The sequence below is a fragment of the Galleria mellonella genome, unplaced genomic scaffold, assembly GCF_026898425.1.
Source record: "Galleria mellonella isolate WM207_F2 unplaced genomic scaffold, CSIRO_AGI_GalMel_v1 utg173, whole genome shotgun sequence".
Lineage (NCBI taxonomy): Eukaryota > Metazoa > Arthropoda > Insecta > Lepidoptera > Pyralidae > Galleria > Galleria mellonella.
The window spans coordinates 1,763,355-1,785,468 of NW_026442016.1; the positions used below are offsets into that span (position 1 = coordinate 1,763,355).

The following is a 22,114-nucleotide window of genomic DNA, read 5'->3' on the forward strand; positions in this document are numbered from 1 at the left end:
ATATAGATTGGCAACGCACGAGTTGAAAAATATAATAACCTGTTTGTTAGAGCAAGGAATAGGAAACAGTACTCCTCTTAAAACAATTCGAAAGCTTGACTGCGGTTGACAATCCGCCTGCCAAGTGTGGTAACTAGTGGCAAAATCCCACTAAGGGGATACCTTATGTTCAGTAGTGGACAGTTAAAGGTTGATATGATGATATTAAAGTGAGAGAAAAAATGCAATAATAATTTGCACAATGTAAGCTCGAAGTTGTTTTGGCAGGAGTATGATCAAAATATTTATTTATTATTTTTACGTATTGAAGTTGAATTAGTTCCAACTAAATGTAATTAGTTAGAATTAAGTATGCTTTACCTTAATTATAAATAATAGAGTAAATACTTACAATTTCATAATTTACGTGTAAATATGCTTAAAACATTTCATTTATTTAAATACAATATTTAGAAACATAGCAAATATTGTGTATATGAATGAACAGAAAAAAATATTTAAACTAATTAATATTCTGAAGGCTCAAGTATTCAAATTAAAATAATAACAAATACGTGAATATATATAAATTTTACTAATCCTATCAAATTCAGATAAAACTTGCTTGCAAACTTTCTACATAAACTGTGTCGAATATATAATCCAGTAATGTCAACTTTGTTATTGATAAATAATTAACATATCAAACATTTTTTATAAATTAGCTTACTATGAATTGAGAAATGTAGCAACTAATGATGTATCTTTCGTTCTTTTCTTACTAATTTGCATAAGAAGAAAGGAGGCAACCATATGATATATGTTTTTATCATTCCTTCTATGTAATATCTTGTTCTTAGGTATACACTGACGGGCACCAGTGAGTGATCTTAAGTGATGATGAAGCAGGTCAGTTAGCTCATCGTGACGAATTCATTTTGATGGTTTCTAGGGGGAATCGCGTAGAGGTCGACCTGCTAGGGTATATTGCTAGCAATGGGGCAGTCAGACTCCATTACTAACAATCCCTTACCCCCCCCCCCCCCTCGATCACAATGTTAGTCAAAAAAAGATTGTAAATATTTTTAGGTTTAGGTTTCATCACTAAAGTTGACAGTATTATTTTTTATTGCGGCAATAAATGTCATAGTCATTTATATAGATTACTATCTGCTGTCGCTAATTTCTGACATGTAGCTGGTCTGTATTATTTCGATTAAAAATGTGTTTCCATAATCTATGTAACCAGTCCATTTAGTTGAACATTTTATACTAGCAAGCAGTTAGGGTTGTCGTGATACCTATCAGTATGGATATTCTAGATAGATGCATATGTGGCATATTACTGGCTACTATATTTTTCTATTTGTTAATTTTCTATTATGTTTTGTATTCTGTCTTCGTCACTTTTCTTATATTACTTCTGATATTACTACCAGATAAAGAGTTACTATTACCAAATAAAGAGAATTACTTCATCATACATTTTATTATTTACCCGTTTCTTATAATGATTGCATAGCATAATGAATATTAATATATTTTTTAATACTTAAAGATGGTTGCATAGTCTTTCTCCAGTTTCTCAATGTGAGGGTGATGCCAACTCTTATGTAGCAGTGATTAATTCCTCGCCGTCTTGTGGTTGGTTGGTTGTGTTTGATGACTGGTTTTGTACTTTTACTTATCTAGATCGACTCTTTTAACTCTTTAACTCTCATAAACGTTGGTGTTCATTATTTGTGAAATTATATTTATATTAAGTGAAAATGTATATAATATCTAATTTAATTAAAGTTACAATCCCTAACTATTTAGCTAGTTTACCTATCCCCGATTCTTTCGGAGGCTGGTTTCGATTGGGAGGTAAAGTATTAATTTCACCATGTGTTACCTAAAGTCTGCCTTGTAGCTTTCAAGATAACAAGTTTGTTTAATTTACCTGCCTGTGTTCGCCTAAAACTGTATAATAAATGTAAAAGTAATTTTCTGTAGATATGTTTTTAACATTGTTCTATATGTTTGAAATACTTAGTGGCTGTATTCTAGCGTGACAGTAGTACCTAGTTTATCATAAAATAACCTTGAGCGTCTAATGGCACAGTTTCATGTAAAAATCTTGTCCTCATTGTGTAGTTTATGGCATACCATCATATTTGATATACTATAATATATTTGTTTAAGTTAATATTCAGATATAATTAGTTCATATTAATGTCAGTGCATCATAATAGGCATTTAATTACAAATTGATGATGTTGACAATGTTTGTTATTTACTTTTATTACATAACTGGCTATGCATACTTTTTGTATGCATAGGTTGTTATTATTAGTTATAAACCATTGTTATTAATTTATTTATTTTACAGTCAGAAATTAAGTTATTATCTATGTATATGTATTTTTTTTAATGGGTGATAATGGTTTGGTAATACCGCCTGCGCTATCGGAATACGCTGGTGGGGCACCAGTGAAGGATGATAAGTGAGGATGAAGCAGGTCAGTTGGCCCATCGTGACGAATTCAACAAGAATTGTTCACGATGGTTTCCAGGGGGAACCATGTGGAGGTCGACCTAATAGGGCATATTGCTAGCAATGGGGCTGTCAAACTCCATTGCTAACAATCCCTTTCCCCCCTATGTATATGTATTAGTCCTAATAATTAGAATAAAAAGTAGCCTATGTTTATTTTCTATACTATAAACAATAATTATTAATATTAATTTAATGATAATAAGCTATTAAGGTGCCTAAAAGCAATAAAATATTTTTTTTACATTTGTAATATTCTGGATTCAGCCAGTGGATTATTCAATATTATATAAAGTGGAATTGAAATCATATGCACTCTTTTAAAAGAGTATGTTATCAGTAAATGTGAATATTTTTCCCAAAGAAACAAGTAGAAAAATGATAAAAATATTTGATCCTCCCATATTTGATAGCTTGATCTATTTAATTAGGATGCCTTGCTTAATATTTTTTTTGTCACTTTTCATCTCATCTTCCTTTCAGAAAAAATTTCAGTTTTACTAGCAAAATATTGGTTTAAAATGATGCTAATTCTATTTTAGTTTGTAGTGTTTGGTAAACAACCGTTAGTTGTTAACTGTATAATTGTATATGTATGTGGTAAAGTTATGTTAGCACGTAACATGTTCTGTGTGGTCCCGGTATGGAATAAGCCACCCCTTCCTTTCCCTTGGGTGTTGTAAATGGTGATCAAGGGAGGGTGAGGAATGGGTAGCAGTATCTCTCTATCCCTCTTAAAACATCTCCAAAACATGACTGCCAATCTGCCTGCTAAGCGTGGCAACTACTGTCAAAACCCCCAAGGGGGAGATGTTATGTTTAGCAGTGGACATTTATTTATTTATTACATCCACTGGATGAGCCTTACAGTCTTCCAATACGCTCAGCCAGGAAAGCATGAGTACAATTACATATAAAAAGGAATATTACACAAAAATAATATAAAAGGATGATGATGATGATAAAAGTTAAGGTTAACTAATTATAACATTTATTTTTACAGTTCGTGATTGGCTTGCCTTAGTGCCACCTACACTTGCAGTTGGTGGCATTTCATACGTGTCATATCAAACTATAAAGAAAGCTAGAGAAGTGGGCCAGGTCAACCCCAGCATCAGAAAGGATATCAATAAAGTTGTTGATTTTATTGATATTGAAGATATCACAGAGAAGGCCTCACTCTGTAGATGTTGGAGGAGTAAAAATGTATGTAATTATTATGATTTACTACTATCTGTAAAATAATAAATAAAAATATAGTAAATGTCACTCAATTACACCAATTGCAAAAATTTTCAAGCTAGGAGACTATTTTATGAATGGTTGATGGCAATGAACATCTGGGTGAGCATAACCTAGAATAGCTTTTTCTAAATGGATGATGATAGAATGGTAATCGCTACTCTATTGTTATTATTATTATACATTGATAGGGCATCAGTGATAGATGACAGGTGAGGACAAAAGTGGGTCAGTATGCTTGATTAATTCCACAAGAATTAAACATGATGGGTTCCAGGGGGAATTATGTACAGGTCGACCTGATGGAGTATATTGTTAGCCATAGGGCTGTTAAGACCCCATCATTAACAATTCCTTTCCTCCCTAGAATACCTAACCAAGAACCACATTTGTGCAAAGAAGCATGCCCACTAGAGTGGCACAGAGGTTGTCAAAGCATTAAAGTGATACTTTTCAAGTATTTAAGTGTTGTCTTATTTCTTTTAAGTGATTGATTTGTTAAAAATTATGCTATCACCAGACATTTAGCCAATAATTTATTTATTGTCCTATATAATGTTATTAGATTTAGTTGTTTTCAAAGTTTTTAATGATAAATTGTTTCCCTTCCCTTCTTGTAAGTTATATAACATGATATTACTTATCTAAACATAAAAAGCAGTATGTTTGTAAGATAAATGATAATGATAAGCACATATTGATAAGAAATAGTCTCACTTTTATATGCACTATATGTCACTAAAATATATAGGTCATCATTAGTACACAGAAATGTTTATTCTGTATATTACATGATATTATGTGTAAATAGTCATAAGGCTGTAAATGAATTAGATTACATTTTATAGATTTTTTTCTAATAATAAAAGTGTGTACTTATCTAATTTATTTATTCTAAAAATTATATGCAGTAGGTCAAATATTTAATAATCTACAAAAGAGCTATTTTCCACAAGAATTTTGAGATATTTGGAAGTGTTTGTTTTCCTTATAGTATTATTAAAAGGTTGAGTTAATACCTAGAAACTGTAAAAACTTTAAGTCGGTATGCATAATGATATTATTTTATAATAATAACTTATAAGGATGATTGTTTTGAAGGGTTGAAATGCCCCTTTACAGACTAAACATGGACTACTTTTAGTATGTAGTTAACTAGGTGATTAGTAAAATATATTTATCATAATAACAAACTGTGGTGGTATTTAATTTGAGATTATATGTGGTAGTGTTATCTGTTTGTCATGTCATTATCATTAGACCTAAATAACATACCTACATATATTACAAGCAGTGATTGTTAATTTTTCTTTTTATTTCATAATGTGAACATAGTTTTTTTTTATTTATTTAATTTTTATTGTTCTTTTGAAGCAGTATTTGAAATTTTTTATGTATCGTCATTGCATATTAAGCAACCACAATCTTCTCTATGAGTTATGCTCAAAGCTTCTGCATGAAAACAGTATTATATGTACATACATGTTCTAATTATTTATTTTGTTCGCATAAAGGTATTAAATAAAAACTTATTCATAATTATCATCTCAGATTCAGGTGTAGTAGTTCTTGATTGTTGTGCTGCTACATTGTATTCAAATAAATTATTTAAAGAAATGTGTGGAATATTGTTTTAAAAATAGTATTTATTTTAAATGTACTCAGTACAAGAGAAGGGAAACTTGTAATACAACCCTGTATAAAGTTGGTCAGTGTATAAATAGTAGGCTAGTAGTAATATAGGAGATACTAGGGGCAAAAACTGATATCCAGTAATTTTAAACAGTTGTTATGATAACAATTTTCAAAATATTACTTTTTTATATTTAAAAAATTATAAAATAGACAAATAGCGACATATAAAAATTATTCTCTAAATTATATAGGTATTATTGTCTATTTTTGTCTGTTTTATTTTTAAAGTATCGATTTAAAACGACATATCATAGAATTTTTTATAAAAAATGATGTGTGCAAAAAAATTCAAGTAGACCTGTTTTTAATATAATTAAATTCAATGAGTGATAAGTATAAGTGATTTAAATTTATATACATATTTATATTACAGTGGCCGTACTGCGACGGCGCTCATGGTGCTCACAATAAAGCCACTGGTGATAACACCGGACCCGTGGTCGTCAGACACAAAGAGAACAAGTAGACACAAGCCAAGCTCACAAATACAACTAGACAATAGTGATAATAATGTGATTATAATAATTACTTAGCTTAAATTGTCGGAATATGGTAAAAAATATGCATTTTAAAATTTGTTTTTATGCTTAAATATGAATTTAAAGTTAGCATTATTTTTAATATTGATTGTATTTTTTTCTAGTTAATTTTTTTAAATCGTTTTTTATGTAATATCCTTACAATTTTGTAGTTGGACCAGTGATAATTAATATTTGCTTTTATTAAGTATTTATGCAAGAGTAATAAAGTTTTTGGAATGTTACCAATAAAGATGTTATCATTTGTTTCCAAATGTGTGTAAAATAAAAAAAAAAAAAATTGATAATTTCTTACAATTTTATTTACCAAATATTGGCTCCTTATGTAATCACATCACAGACATGTTCGACTTTAAAATATAAATAAATAACATTTCAACATGCCAATTATATTCTATACTTACATACAAATCATCAATACATATAACTAAAGTATCGTTTAGATATTTCCTAAACTTCGTCATTAAAATGGCCAATGACCGGTCCAGTGGCGCCACCAATTATCAACGATGTAAATACTATAGAAAAATAAGTTTATTTGTATTGTTATCAGTGTTTAAAAATTATAGTTATAATAATAATTATACTTTTATATGGTGTGAGTTAAAATACAGTACCTATTTACATTATTTGGAGTCGCAGCGCCATTGCGACGGTAATAATTTCCTAGAGGAATCTATTATGGCACATTTAATTGTGATTCATTTATTTATATGACATTATCTGTTACTTATTTAACACACTAATCCCATAAATTAACAAAATCGTTATATTTACTAATATAATGTCATACCATAAAAGAATAATATCGTTATAGGTCCTTACAGAGTTTACTTACGCTAGCCATCATATAATTATTAAGACTAGTAGGTTAACTTCAAGTGATTTGTAATATTTAAAATATAATATTTTAAACATTGAAAATCACTTGGTAACGTAGATAAATGAATATACTCTTAATAATAAAGTATTGTAGTCCCATGGCGCAATGTTTTCTGTGAATTTTTAAGCAAGTTTCATGATAGGTAGATATTTTAAGGCAAACATATGATCTTATTTTTAACGAAACGTTGAATGAAAAGTGATAACTATTTTTCGTTTAAAAAAATATTTTTTTTTTTACAACACAGGGGGCAAACGATCATGCGGCTCAACTGATGGTAAGTGACTACCGCCGCCCATGGTCACCCACAACACCTATTAAAAATATATATAAAATACAAACATGTATACATATTGCAAAGTGATTGTAACGGTTTTTTCGTTGTTTCTAGCTTTAACGTTTTACATCCACGTGTATTATAACATAAACACTAGTATGTAATCAGTTACATTATAGACAATTACAAATGTTTTCAAACATTAACCTAATGAATAACTGTTGAACTTTCTTATAAGTATGGCAAGTTATTTTCTAGTGCATAAGTTTAGTGCACAATTTATAAACACGGCTATAATTTTTTTTAACAAATATATCAAACAGGCTTCAAGATTCATATTAGTGAACATTTTTTTATATAGAATATCTAATAAAATTCAGTCTTTTGTTGATCGCGTATGAAACGAAATAAGATACGTTTAAAAGCAATTCAAAGTACATTTAAAACTTTAGTACAGCAACAATAATAGTAGATTATATAAACTCTATACTACTAAGTATTTTAGAGATGATTTTTTATCACTTTCATTGTTTGCTATAAAAAACAATGCAGAAATGTTTATGTATTTCACGTGACTCTGCTGTAGGTACTATGAAGAGCTATATCATTCGTGTCACTTTGTAAGAATATCCACGATACTGGAGTATAACCGCTGGCAATGAAGTTTTCACAACTGAAATTAAAATAAAAACAGGTATTTATACTATTATTTTTAAGATAGTTCTATTTCATTGATACTGATTAATTCAGTACTTCTACTTAACAGAAATGATAAAAGAGCAAATCTGACGAAATATGTAGGTAAAGATACCATCTATTTAGGCATATCTAGTGGACACTCGATAGAGTTTGGTCTTTATATGTACTCAAAGGAAAGCGGTAAACGTTGTGTTTTATATTGGAAAAATAAAAAAAAAAATAATACTATTTATTGTGCCTAGAATATCTGTTTTGCTATTTGTTTATACTTATTTAATCAATTTATAAATAGAGGGATCGGATACTTTAGTAGGAAAGCTTTATTTAATATATGAATAACATAAATAAACAATATCACTGTCAAAAACATAAAATTTAAACTGAGAGATTATTTACTGTCCAACCTTGGTAAAACAGCAGAATATTAATGTAAATAGTGATATTTGAGAACCGAATGTAAAGTATCACACACAAGCCCAAGAGGTTGAAGTGGTATTAAAAATCCAATTTTTTTAATGTATTTATGTATGATAATTAAATAAAAAAAAAACGAAGGATATTATAGAGTACTATGTATATCTATTGTGGCATCTGCGGTCATGCATTACCATCGTGTCCCTTCTGAGTACAGAGAGCACAGTATGATAATTATCTTCCCAACTGGTCTTTAATTAAAACATGAATACTATCCACTTACATTAAGTGCCAGGGTTTCAAGAATAATACACATTTGTATTAGTAATACATATAATATTATTGTTACATGTCTGAACTAGTGGTTTACTGTTACCACAAAGAACTCATACGGCACTTAATGTAAAATGCAAAGTAAGCTCGGAATACTATAGGAAACGTGAAAAATGAAACCCTTCGCAGACGAGAGAGACGAGGGAACAATATAATAACCCGTTTATTAGTAAGGACACATGTGCGTTGTAGATGACATGTGTGTAATTCTATATGAAAGGTATTATCGAGACAAAAATGTACGTCCTTCGTTTGTGCATGCATTAATCGTATTATTATTACTAGTATTTATTGTAACAAGTACATACTTCAATTCGCGTTTCAGCAATATTTTCTTCGTTTCTTAGTAGTTCATGCTTTAGTCCATTTCTTTTCCTGTAACAGAATTTGCATAAAAAAATCTCAGGGGAAAATGTTTTATGATAATTTAATTTATTCTTTCTTCCATTTAGCACAAGTCCTTCGACGTATGTACATTAATTTTATACTCGACGCTGTTTCCGTGACAGCTGACCGCTTCCTACGCAGCGGGCCCCTGGAGCGCATGTATCAGGTTACACATACATGTTAACACAATAAAGGCTTCACAATAAACTGGGAAGCCATAATACGAGTATATTATTTCCAGTTTCCCAGCGACGCTCTCATTATCCCGGTATTTATAAGTAGTTTACGGTCCTTCGAGCCGGATATAATCTTTATATATTTTCGTTCTAGTTTTAATATATAGCATATACTTGTAGTGTTTTAATATTATCTATTATGAAGAATCTATGATAGCGAAGTAATTGGGTTGCCTATAGAACTAAATTTCGATAAAACAGTTTGTGATAATTATTCTGAATTTCAGAAATTTTCTTGCGAAATTCGGACAGCGTGACATTTGGAGACAGCGCGACATTTTGGGACAGCGTCGGTTTGAAACCCTTTTTACAGATGAAAAGAAACTAGAGATTTTGCAAAAGGGCTTTTAATTTAATTAAACTAAATGGTTCCTCGCGGGAAAGAGTAGGTAACTAATAATAATAGTAGTACTGTCAATTCAACTCACATATATATCCTCCTCCAAACGATTAGTCCAGTATAGCCGAGGCATACGATGCTACACGTGATCACTACCATGATGCCCGCCGCTGTGCCGACTGGTTCCCCGCGCGCTGCCGAGTACCGTCTCGCCATAGAGTCTTTGCGGACAGTCGCAGTTTCAGCTGAGAATAAATATCCATAAAATACGGTGTAGATATTATTGTAACTGAAACAGATTCTTTTAAATACACCTTTTTTTGGTGTTTATATTTTATCTTAATTTTGATGTTTTTAACTACATAATTATATTTTAATTACCATATTTTGACATCGTTGGATTTCAATAAAAAAATGGCCAATGCTTTCAATTATTTTAGTATTCTAGCTAGCACAAAAGATCATGGAAAAGTTGCAGTATCACAGGTTTTTTGGCTGAAAAGTTGGCGTATAAGTACGAGCATTATATTAACTAGCTGTATTTTGCGGTTTCACCCGCGTGAATTAGTATATAAAGTACTTTTAGATTAGAGCTAAGTTAGGATATAACCCATACTTATACAGTTTTTCGTTCAAATTCATTCAGTAAATGTTGTGTTTTCACGCAATCTTTGTTACTCTTTCGAGTAACAAATATCCATTCATCCATCGTTACAATCTTTTGCATATATAACATTAAAAAGATTTAAACTATAGATAGTAACATTAATAATATGTCGTGACGATTAAATAAAAGTAATAAATCATGAAGTAAATAAATTGTTATTCTGCAGTAAAGGTTTGACTTGTCCTCACATAGATTCTAAGTAGCGTAAACGCAGTCGTCACGGAGTTGATAATTAGAGTACAGTAGACGAGAGTTGATATTTTGCGTAATAATTTAAGCAACTTGTTGTACCTAATATTTTTTTTTTTATACAACAGAATGGCAAACAAGCTGACGGCCCACCTGATGGAAAGTGGTAACCCTCGCCTATAGACATGAACAGTACCATGGATATAACAGAATATACTGTTTCGCCCATGATACCCCTCATGCGTTGCCACTCCTGAGGACTTAGGTGTTATTCCTCTGTACCCAGTAAATTCACGCCATATCCCACCCTTCAAACCGAAACACAGCCATGCAAACACAACTGCTTCACGGTAGAAACACGAATGGGACAGAGGTACCCAAGCAATCGACTTTTGTACAAAATCTCCCTCTGGTAATAAAAATAAAATAATAAAAATCGTATTAAGGCTGTAAAAATCACCGACTGATTAACGTACGTTATGTAATAACGTCGAGATAGATTCAGGATCTATGGTACATGTGGTCAGGTCCTTACTCCTTAGGTGTCTTTGAACTATTCGTAAGTCATAAGATGTCAATTACCTTGCAAAAATTCAACTTGGGAATCAGGTGTCGCAGGAACTTCTGCTCGTGAGTTTTCAGTGTCTTCTGGAAATACTGGCAGATCTATATGGTCCTGGTCATCATCACGAGAGTGCAGCATATCGAACACTTCCGTTCTAACAATAAAAAAAAGGAACATATAAAATATGAAATGGTCACACACGTGCAGTTTTAGAAGAGTATTTTTCTGTGAGTGGTTGTAAAATGAGCTCCCCGCCGTGGTTTTCTCTAGACTATAGTATGGGTTTCTCCAAAAAGGGCGTAGTAAGGCTCAATGCATACGTACCACCCTTTATGTTGCAGGTGTCCATAGGTTACGGAAAATACCATTCGATGGACCATAAACTTTCTTGCCATCATAGTTGTATAAAAATATTAGTTATATTTTTTTTATAGTCTATGTCTTTAACTTCGTTTTTAATTGTAGTTTAGTAGTAGCAGTTATAAAAATATTATAGATATAAATAAAGCGATAAAAAAAACATAAAATGATAATTCTATTTTACATACTTGCTAACTCCCTGTTTATCGTTTACAAGCAGCTTCAATAGCGTGGCGTTCGCTTCTAGAGTTTTGTATCGGCTGTTGTCTTCTACTTCTCTTCCTAGACTGGGAAGAGTGTTCTCTTCTAATCTAGTTGTTTCTACAGGTTCTGTGCTCTGACTGTGACATAGTCCGATACCTGTAACAATAACAAATTGTTATGGATACGATGTTTCTCATTTTATAATCTAAATAATAATATACGCTTGAGGGAGGAAAGGGATTGTTAGTAATGGAGACTGAGAATCCTATTTCTAGCAATATACCCAATCAGGTCGACCTCCTCGCGGTTCTCCCTGGAAACTATCATGGTTAATTCCTGATGAATTCATCACGATGGGCTAACTGACCTGTTTTCATTCTCATCTATCACCCTTCACTGGTACCTCGCCAGCGTATCCCGTTAGAGCAGGCCATACCATTTTCACCCAGCAAAAAAAAAATATGAGCTTGGATGACAGTATTGTCTAGAAAGTTCATAGCTAACTAATAAGTTCTAAAAAATATTTTGATTTAGGTACAAATGAATACGTATTTGGTAGCCTAGTTATGAGGTTTATAATATAAAAAAATCGCCTACACCGCTAGATGTATCTGGTTCAATTACAACTCTTGTATCATTTCTATCCAATGATTAAAATCAGTTCTGATAATTATTCAGAATTAATGAACAGAACATGTAGTGTCAATTTTGTATGTTATATACATTACGGGCCAATTAAGCAACTCGTCTTTTAGAAATCGCTTAAAAACAACTTTCTCCTTAAATAAAGTCAATAGATGTTATATATATGTAACTATTAACATAAGAAAATGGAGAAAAAGGAAAAGTTTAATAGTCAAAATATAACGAAGGCATTTAAATTGTTGTTGGTCGGTTTGGTATCTAACTAATAAAAGATGTTTATTTGTTGTTGACATCATTGTTTCGTGGCAAATTTAATTAACACAATGCTGTTTATTTCTTTGTGACATTTTCCAGGGAAAAATTTTACCGCTAAAAATATTAAAAAAATCCTCTCCAACCAATCAACCAGAAATTTGGCACACTATTGAATATATCTCCCCCGTTGTAGATATTCTTGGAAATCAAGTCAATTAAATATAAAAATAGATGAGCGCGGTCGATGATCCGAAGTTCATGATCTTGTTTTCATTTAGGTATGTATTAATTAAGTCGTTAAAATATAAATGTTTTTGTCACATAATTAAATTAATTGGGACGCAATACTTGTTAGTTTATTATAAGGTTCTGATAGTTAAGGTGTAAATATAATTTATTATTATAATTATTATAATCTATATAGCTAATATAATAAAGCTTGTTGGTCTGAAGTAATAGTCGGATATGAATTTTTTTTTTTTACATTTGATAGTTCATTTCTTATGAAAGATTATAGGCTAGGTATTCAACATTATGATACGACCACAAACGAAGTTGCAGACAACTGACATTGTTGATTGTTTAAATATTTTTTTATTATAAATACACACATTATTTGTAGAAAATATCCAAACCAATAGAAACATATATACTCATAAATATAAATGTTTGTAATAAATCATTCATCAGCGGGAATTGAACCTGTGACCATCGGAAGGTGCGGCTGTGTGTTAAACTGTTACACCACCCAAAAGGTACATAAATTTAGTAATATATGGTCTCTATTAAAGGATCCTATTCGTTAGCTGAGCGCAGTACCCATGTTAGTAAATGAATCAAAACATACTCATTAAGATAGAGGAAGACCTCCTCCGCTATAATATCCTTTGTAAATGTGAGTTTATTTGTTATTTCTTGGTACCTTAGCTTCTCTATTAATCGTCATAAAAATTGTTAGAGACGAACAATTTGGAATAGAGAAGGACATGATTGCTTTTTATTTAAATTTTAACAAATCCTGGTTACGTGGACGAAGTCGTGTGTGAATACAAGTCTATTCTATCATCATCATTGTCTTCAGATCAGCCGTTAACTGTCCACTGCTAAATATAGGTCTCCTCTATAGACTACGATAAAAAAAGGTCCCGAGCAAAAGGATTGGGGGCCATTTCCTCCTGGTATATGCCATTGGAGAAATTTGCGAATACTAGGTATATCAAAATTCGTACCCATCCGTAAGTTTAGTAAATTCTAGAATATTATTACGAAAATTGATCTGTTACATGGTTTAAGATCACGAGACTATAAAAGTATCTATTTACACAAGTGTACTGTATTTATATTATATATTATTATATATGGTATACTCGTATGTACTCGAATGTATCTCTCTCTGTCTATTAAAATTTACACCTGGGTATTAATAAAACAGTAAAGTTGACAATAAATCGGTAAATAATATCTTTGTCGTTTACATAATATCTACCTATTCCATGTGGAAAAGAACCGATCATAAATCAAAAAACTACTTATAGAATAAACAAATATTATGCGTTTAAAAGTTGTAAATAATACGATTAAATGTGATAGTCGTAGATGGAAGTATAATAGTATTGTATAAGTATGGGCCATGGATAAACGATACAGCATTATCATAAACTGTAGTGTACAAAAGTTTAAAATATTGTCTCTGTGACACAATAAACAAATTTATGGCTTAGCAGCACCACGTGTGGGTTATTTTAACGAAAACCGTTATCACCGAACTTAAATTTAATATTTACAAACTATTAACGTGTAGATTTGAAACTGCAGCAACTTTAAAACTTATCGAAATGCAAACATTTGACTCTGCGTTAACACACTTCAATTAGTAGGTCAGGCGTAACTTTAAGTTAATATATGCTTAACGGTTTAAAAACCAGTTCCCAGATGAGTTAACCCAGGCCAAAGTTAAAATCGTATAATATGAATATGCTTGGAGACGAATGAGTCATTTTTTGTACCTATTGATTTGCATGGAGATAGCCTGTTGGCCTCATATGCCAAGTGAAAGTTGTATTAAGATTAAATACCTATTAATTTAGAGAATATTTTGATGTATTAACTTTTAAATACGTCTTTAAAACAAAACGACGTATTTAGAATAAATACTGTCTGATTTCTACAGCGCGATAGGTAGAAAACATGTAAAACAGATTTTGAAATGAATAGAGCAAATAAAATGAAAAAACTTTGCACCTGCCTGAACTGGATTCGGTGCGATGGGAAGGGCTTAAAAATAAAATTAAAATGGAATCAAGGAATAAAAACTGTTATAATACATTTAAATATTGCGATTGAGGAACACGATACCAGACTGTAATACTGAGATGATTCTCAGACCATCACTAGTCATTAGTGATAATTGGTCGTCGAGCCCTCAGAATGGGCATGGTATCAGTAGGTAATGGCCATAAACATTACTAAATAATGTCAGGTATTTTCCGTGGTGTTGTTTTATTCGATATTAAACATTATCATTTATTTACTCAGAGCAAGGTATTAGTGGCTATTTATCGAGGCGCACTTGGCTGCCACCAAATGCCGGAAGAGTTGCTGCCTCTGCCGAGTTTCCGTGTTCAGTTAGATCACTGGTATTGCTTTAGTTCTTGTACTGTTTATAGGAAGTATTTATAGGATAATTGTATTTGTTTGTTAGTTATAGATAGGCTGTCTGATAATTTAATACAACATAGTTATTCTATTATCTATGCTGCACAATAATTATCTAGTCCATTGTAATTTGCTTGCGACATTTGTCGTCCAATGTATATTGGCATAGTTCGTGCATCCTTTTTTTTATTTAAGTAAGGTACTAACCTTTCCTAAATAAAAAAAACGCCACCGGTTTCCATTTCCTTTCATTCTCAGGGCGAATAAATAAAAGGCGATTAAGAGTACAAGCCACAATATACTGGAGGTAGAGTTCGATTTGAAATGGAACTCTAAACCTTGCGCTCGGCCAGCAACTATAACAACTATAACATCTGAGGCGACCTGCACTTTAATCGTAGCTATCAACGAGAAAGTGAACTTGAACTATGGATAATATACGTTGCAATTTATGAGGAATCTGCGATTAAGGCGTGTGGTGTGTCTCCGTAGTTCCTTACACTATATACCACCTTTTAAGTTGAAACACAGCTACGAGTATGTATGGCGACAGAGATACGTATGGAACATACTATAAATAAGAATATAAATTGTCCTATACCTAATATGTTATATCAAAGAAATCTCTTTTTGTTTAGATTTAACACTTTAATTATTTGTAGACTTTATGGATTAATCATAGAGAGCTTACTAAATGTATTTTAACAATGTATTTCCATCTATGTTTCTCAAATAAATTATTGATTAATTGATTGATCGATTCTCCTATAAAACTATATAATTTGATGTACTTGTTTATTTGACATGCAAGTGATCGATTTATTACATTCGTTCAATAATCGTTTTAAAGTACTTACAGTTTTAAAAAATTTGAATGTGAAATAATAGCGTTGTGTCAATTGACTTACAGGTACCTACATACATACATACCGGCTTACTTGTTCTAAATTGGTTAAGTGCCTTGTTATCTTTTCAAGAATCATCGTCCCAATACGAGTATGAGTGAACTCAAATACCCACTGACAATCACTAAAATGTTCGCTGGAATTTTAAACCTTTTTTTTTTTTTTGGTTATTGCTCTTTTTTAGAAAGGCTTTATTGTTGATAAGTATAATCAAATTGAGAATTAGATTAGATAGACTGTTGAAATCTGTGTATTTTTATCATGTAAAATATATAAAAAGTAAGATTAACCTTCTACCCAAATTATAAGAGTAGAGTTGAACTGAAATGAAGCATCCAAGCAATAAACAACTTGTGATTAGTAATTTTAATAAATACAAACTCTAGACAGTAGATGTGTTTAAAAACTTGAATTTAGTATTTATTTATTTATTTACACATACACTAAACAAACTTTTCATTTAAATAATATATGAGAATATTTAGTTTGAGAGTTTCAACCAATCTGAAGGAAAATTATCTTTACACAAGATCAGATGAGCAGCGTTTAAAATATACCATATTGACATACCTATTGGACGAATACATATAAATATCATATATTATATATTCATATATTTAAATATCTTAATTTATTATTTTAAATAAGTAATGATTTTATTAATTTATTAATACTTGTGATCTCATCGTTGTACAAAAAATTTCTCATCATACGATTTGAACAGTTGAACTTTCATTTTAGTATTTATGGTACTTTTTATTTTTATTTTTTTACAATGAATCGTTCCTGTTTCTTGGTATGTTTATGAGTCACATCTTGGCTTTCTTGTTGCGAAAATATTTTGATTTTACAACAAAAAATATCGTCTTCCAAATCTATTGATTAGTCACCAAGTTTTTAGCAAGACTAATACACTAAAGTCATATAGATAGATAGATAGATAAATAATTTATTTGCATCACTTACAGCACACAAACAGCAAATACAATAAAAAAAGATAAGAAAAGATACATATACTAAAAAAATAAAATGAAAAAAATTAAATCATATCTGTTGTGCTATTTAACAAACCCCAACAAAAATCTTTAGCAAACCAATCATCAAAGATAGATACGTGATAGAGACAATTTCTTAAAAAAAAAAACAGAGTTTCAGTGGATACCATAGTGGACACAAATTTATTGTCTACACGATTTGAATCTTTATTTATTTATTTAGTTTTAAAAAATCACAAAAATATATTGAAAATTTCTAATGTTAGAAATTTGTTTCTTAAGTTAGTAATGAATAGACAGGGAGTGGAGTAATTGGACACGGATGCTGTATTTGGTATAGCTGCTTCCTGAAAAGGAGAGACAGATATTGTTGCCTTCGAAGTTTGACCCGACCTTTCTCTTACTTTTTTCTTAATAAGAAAAGTATAGATTTAGAAATAATTATTGTATGTTTATATTAAATATACTAAAAAAATATTTGACTAGTTTATAACGTCGTCTTTGCTATTCAACTAAACAGAAAAACTAGTGAATGTTTCCTGTGTTTGCAAGACTATATTAGCTTCGTTCGCATTTATCAGGCAGACCGTATGCTACTGTAGCTATACAAAATAATATGTTACTGTAGCTGTACAAAATTATAATTTTTATGATAGAAATCTATTATTATTATATATTTATGGCATATTAATACCAAAGTGTTACTTATCTATTTTTTTTATTGGATGAAAATGGAGTGGTAACTTCGCCTGCGCTAATGGGATTCGCTGGCGGGGCACCAGTGAAGGGTGATCGATGAGGATGAAAACAGGCCTGTTAGCCCATCATGATGAATTTATCAGGAATTAATCATGATAGTTTCCGGGGGGAACCGCGAGGAGGTCGACCTGGTTGGATATATTGCTAGCAATGGGATTCTTAGTCTCCATTACTAACAATCCCTTTCCCCCCTGTTACTTATCTATTAAAAACGTAATTTGATCTCCTGTTATAGTTTTGGAAACTTTTAATCAATATTATTAGTTTCATGAACAATATAACTTTATGGCCAATCTATGAAGAAAGGTCGCAGCAATAAGGTAAATGAGTAAGATTATAATCGTCACTCATTCATGGCCATCGACAAGTTATGAATCACTATGTAAATTTACACTACGTTACACTATTTAGGTACAAATACGACAGACGGTAGTTGTTTCGCTACGCTGTGCTATGGTCACATAAAAGGAATATTTATATGAGAGGTTGTATGAATTAATTTAAGCTACATTACCGGTGAATGAAGTCCGGATGTAAGTGGACCAAGTTTTTGTAGAATAACAGTGAATCACACCCACGTAAGTCGGAGTTCTCAGAAGATGGTAGGTATAATTGTGGTATATTAAACTATCATTAGCTACTCGTATGAGTATATTGCTTTTAAATGTTTTATGATTTATTTTTATTAGGTATTAACTTGGGTTTTTTTTTTTAAATGAAAACGACTTTAGACATGTTGAACACTTTTTGGGAATATATATTATATATACATAAAAAAAAAAATAAAAAAAAGCAAGTTAGTTTGTTCCCTCTGAGGAAAACCTTGAAGTGTTGTAGTTGTTATGATATTGCAATACTTTTTTTTATATCTAGTAGCTATTGAATTTATACTTTTCTATTACAGTATTATAAGTATTTAATTTGGTATACTTTATCTTACCTATAACAGTGACAAACAAACATAATGACTGGTACTGCGCCATTTTTGAAGTCCGACCTCTGTAAGAAAAATAAAAGTGGGTAAAATAATTAGTATGAAACAGTATCTACCTATGTGTAAATCTAAAAAAATTACTATATCCAATTTTAGTTCCTTCTGCGTTGTTTGTTTAAAATTTTATCACAATGAGATAAGAATGCATGTGTCAGTATGTATGCATTTAGATATGAATAACGAAAATTATTACAGTTATAAATGTAAATATTATATGCGATTCTTATTTACTTACATATTGCAGTTTGTATTCAGCGTTATACAGAGAGAGAGAGATAGAGAGAGTGATTCTGAGATCAAAATTTCTTAAAGATGTTCATTATCATTTGAGTATCAGTCCGAACTTTTTTGAAGGCGACGCGGACGATCATAGGATTGAACTCACGACCATCTTCGCTATGGTTTGGAATACTTAATATACGTAGCGGTTACATCGCACTTTTACGGTAAAGATTCAGTAGTGTAATAGTGCTACACCAACTAAACTGTATCTGCGTTTATTTAACCATGATCTATGAAGATTATTATTACTTATAAAATAAATAAGCATTAATTAATACTTGGAAAAAATTACGTTTCTATGAGTAAGAGGATAAGAATAAATTGTTTATTTTCAAGTAAATAAATAGACACTGATCTATTTTTCATCGTGCTCTCCTACCAAATTGTTTTTAATTACTCCTCTCCATTCAAAGGTTGCCTGGAAGAGATCGCTCTTAGCGATAAGGTCGCCTATTATTTTCTCATTGTGATTATTTCTTGTAATTATTTATATTTATAATAAATTTACTATTGTAATCTTTTGGAGGAAACAATAAAGAGTATCTATCTATCTATCTATCTATTTGGTAAATAATATAAGAATAAAATTTTTGAAGTTACCTATTCGATCGCTAGGTAAGATGGTATTAGTCATTAGTATTTGAAACTTGCAGCTTTGTCCCCGTAATTTTGAATAAATTTATGGTCGACTTATGTATTAAATGCCATTCACATTCACTGAACTCTATTGATTGAGTAAGTCGTTAATGGGGTAACAAACATACAAACATTAAATCATCTTTATAAACATTTACATTAATAATAGTGTCAGGGTTTTTATCAAGATTTATGTCAATATTTTTATCATTATATCAACATTACAATCATATCAGCCTTTAACTGTCCACTGTTGAACATAAGCCTTCCCCATAGGAGGAGTTTTGCTAGCAGTTGCCATGCTTTTCAGGCGGGTTGACAATTGCAGTTAGGCTTTTAGTGATATTTTAAAAGGGACGCTGCAGCCCATCCCTCTACCATTAAGTTTCTTTAATGGTCGATAATGGAATAGCAACCCCACCTGCGCTATCGGTATACACCGGCGGGGCACCAGTGAAAGATGAAAGGTAAGGATGAAGCAGATCAGTTAGCTCATCGTGACGAATTCGACAAGAATTGTTTACGATGGTTTCCAGGGGGAACCACGCGGAGGTCGACTTAATAGGGCATATTACTAGCAATGGGGCCGTCAAACTCCATTGCTAACCATCCCTTTCCTCCCTCTACCATTAAGTTCCCATAGACGCCTCTTACAACACCTACGGGAAAGGAAGGTGTAGCCTATTCTATGCCGGGACCATACGGCGTTATATATATTATTGTTGTTCTGATATTGTAACATTTATTAATTTGTCATTAGTCATGTGACGATATCTAAATAAGTTTCTATATAACAATACAAGTTGTGATTAAAGATACATCATAGTCATAACATAGATGATATATTTACATACAGCAAATACTTGCTCTAGTGTTTATACATTATTATTGAAGGTACCTAATAAATTATAGTGTTTAGGTACGTAGGTACGTATATGCTACACTTATCTATAGTATATGGTATCCTTATACATACTCGTAAACAATATCATGGTACCTTGTCCTATTTACAATTTGGAAATTATTAATAAAATCAGTATAACAAAGTACTATTTGAGTTTAATGGTGACTGTGTCTTAGTCATAGCGTAGTCATCAGTATTACCATCGCCAGCAACTGTCCACTGCTGAATATAGGCTTTCCCCATAGACTGTCATAAGGTATGGTCCCGAGCCATCTACATCCGCTATCTTGGCGTAGTAGTTTATTATTTAAATACATGTAAATATGTTCACGACTGTAGAACAATCCTTAAGGGGATAGTCAGATTTTGTTGACTTATTAACCTGTTTTAATTATTTTAATACTAATTTAATTGTTAATCTTATACAATGCCATAATAATATTTATTTAATGTAATAATGTGGACAAGTTCCTTATATATTTATACCTACATAATATGTATTTATGACTATATGTAAAGCCCTTATCTAAATGGACGCTTCAGTAGCTCGATAAGGAAACAATGCACTCGAAACAACCAATACACGATTCTAGGTGTCAAAGTGTCATTGACTTATAGCTAGCTAATTAAATAAACCTGGGTACTAGGTAATTAATTATATTTTACAATTTGTTGAAAATATTGTTTACTTATTTAGTCAAATCATCTTTTTAAAACACAACTTGGGCGATACCTATGAGTTTATTTCAAAATTGAAATCCTTATATTAGGGATTAAACATAGATACATGTACAGCTTCGTCACCATTGTAATCTCCTACTGCTGGATATATGTATATCGTTCCATCGAAGGATAATTTAATTAAAAAAAAAAAAAAAAAACTTTGTAGACAAGATCCAAGCAAGACTTCGCACATAAGAAACAATGTTAAAATCTGTCAAAGTTGATTTAATTACAGAATAACTCTTTTATAAATATAAGATTTTCATATTACACTATATGAGAACTTATATATTCATTTTAGAACACATATATACCTAGTGTGTTTTCTTGAAACTCCGGTATAACCACTAGACACGATTCAAACACTTTCGCGATGTAAAATTAGAAAACCCGTTCCCATGTAATTATGCACACAAGACACAAGCACTAAAATACCTGATCTGGAAGTTTTAATCCGGTGGGTGGGTTTGCACGTACAGTATATTTAATGTAACACTGGTTTTAATAACTTCAGTTGCGATGCGTGTGCGCGATGGCCCGGCATACGGTATACAGTGCAGCCGTGCGAACAGTGTGGCGACGTGCGGTATTCTGCGCTCGCGCACCCGCGGCGCTTGACATCAGACAGCCGCTGACCTCACTGATGCAGGAAGTCCACTGTTGGATGCGGTACTGATGCTGAATCAATCTCGGTTTAGTATCAAACGAGACCCAATATCGAGTTTTTAATATCATGTTTTTTTTTTTTTATCATGATAAGTAGAGTTGGAAGTCAATACAAATATCTGATATGTTAAATATTTATTTTTATAAACA

At 31.3% G+C, this 22,114-nt stretch overlaps 2 protein-coding genes across 3 annotated transcripts; one reads left to right on the forward strand and one right to left on the reverse strand.

The window, feature by feature from the left end:
- The first annotated feature begins 1,611 nt into the window (after positions 1-1,611).
- Positions 1,612-6,223, forward strand: LOC113515455 (CDGSH iron-sulfur domain-containing protein 2 homolog). The gene is made up of 3 exons (XM_026899673.3): positions 1,612-1,845; positions 3,519-3,721; positions 5,826-6,223. The coding sequence occupies exons 1-3, from the start codon at positions 1,749-1,751 to the stop codon at positions 5,916-5,918; spliced, it is 393 nt and encodes a 130-aa protein (XP_026755474.2). The 5' UTR covers positions 1,612-1,748; the 3' UTR covers positions 5,919-6,223.
- Positions 6,224-6,271: 48 nt separating this feature from the next.
- Positions 6,272-21,912, reverse strand: LOC113515487 (uncharacterized). 2 transcript variants are annotated; one of them, XM_052893428.1, is made up of 7 exons: positions 21,734-21,912; positions 18,700-18,756; positions 11,530-11,701; positions 10,999-11,135; positions 9,649-9,805; positions 8,906-8,972; positions 6,272-7,824 (listed from the first exon to the last, which is right to left on the reverse strand). In XM_052893428.1, exons 2-7 carry the CDS (start codon positions 18,740-18,742, stop codon positions 7,819-7,821), a joined length of 582 nt encoding a protein of 193 aa, XP_052749388.1. In that variant the 5' UTR covers positions 18,743-18,756; positions 21,734-21,912; the 3' UTR covers positions 6,272-7,818. The 2 variants fall into 2 exon arrangements, with proteins under 2 accessions (XP_052749388.1, XP_026755515.3); XM_026899714.3 differs by having other exon boundaries at positions 21,613-21,912.
- Between the last annotated feature and the right edge of the window lie 202 nt (positions 21,913-22,114).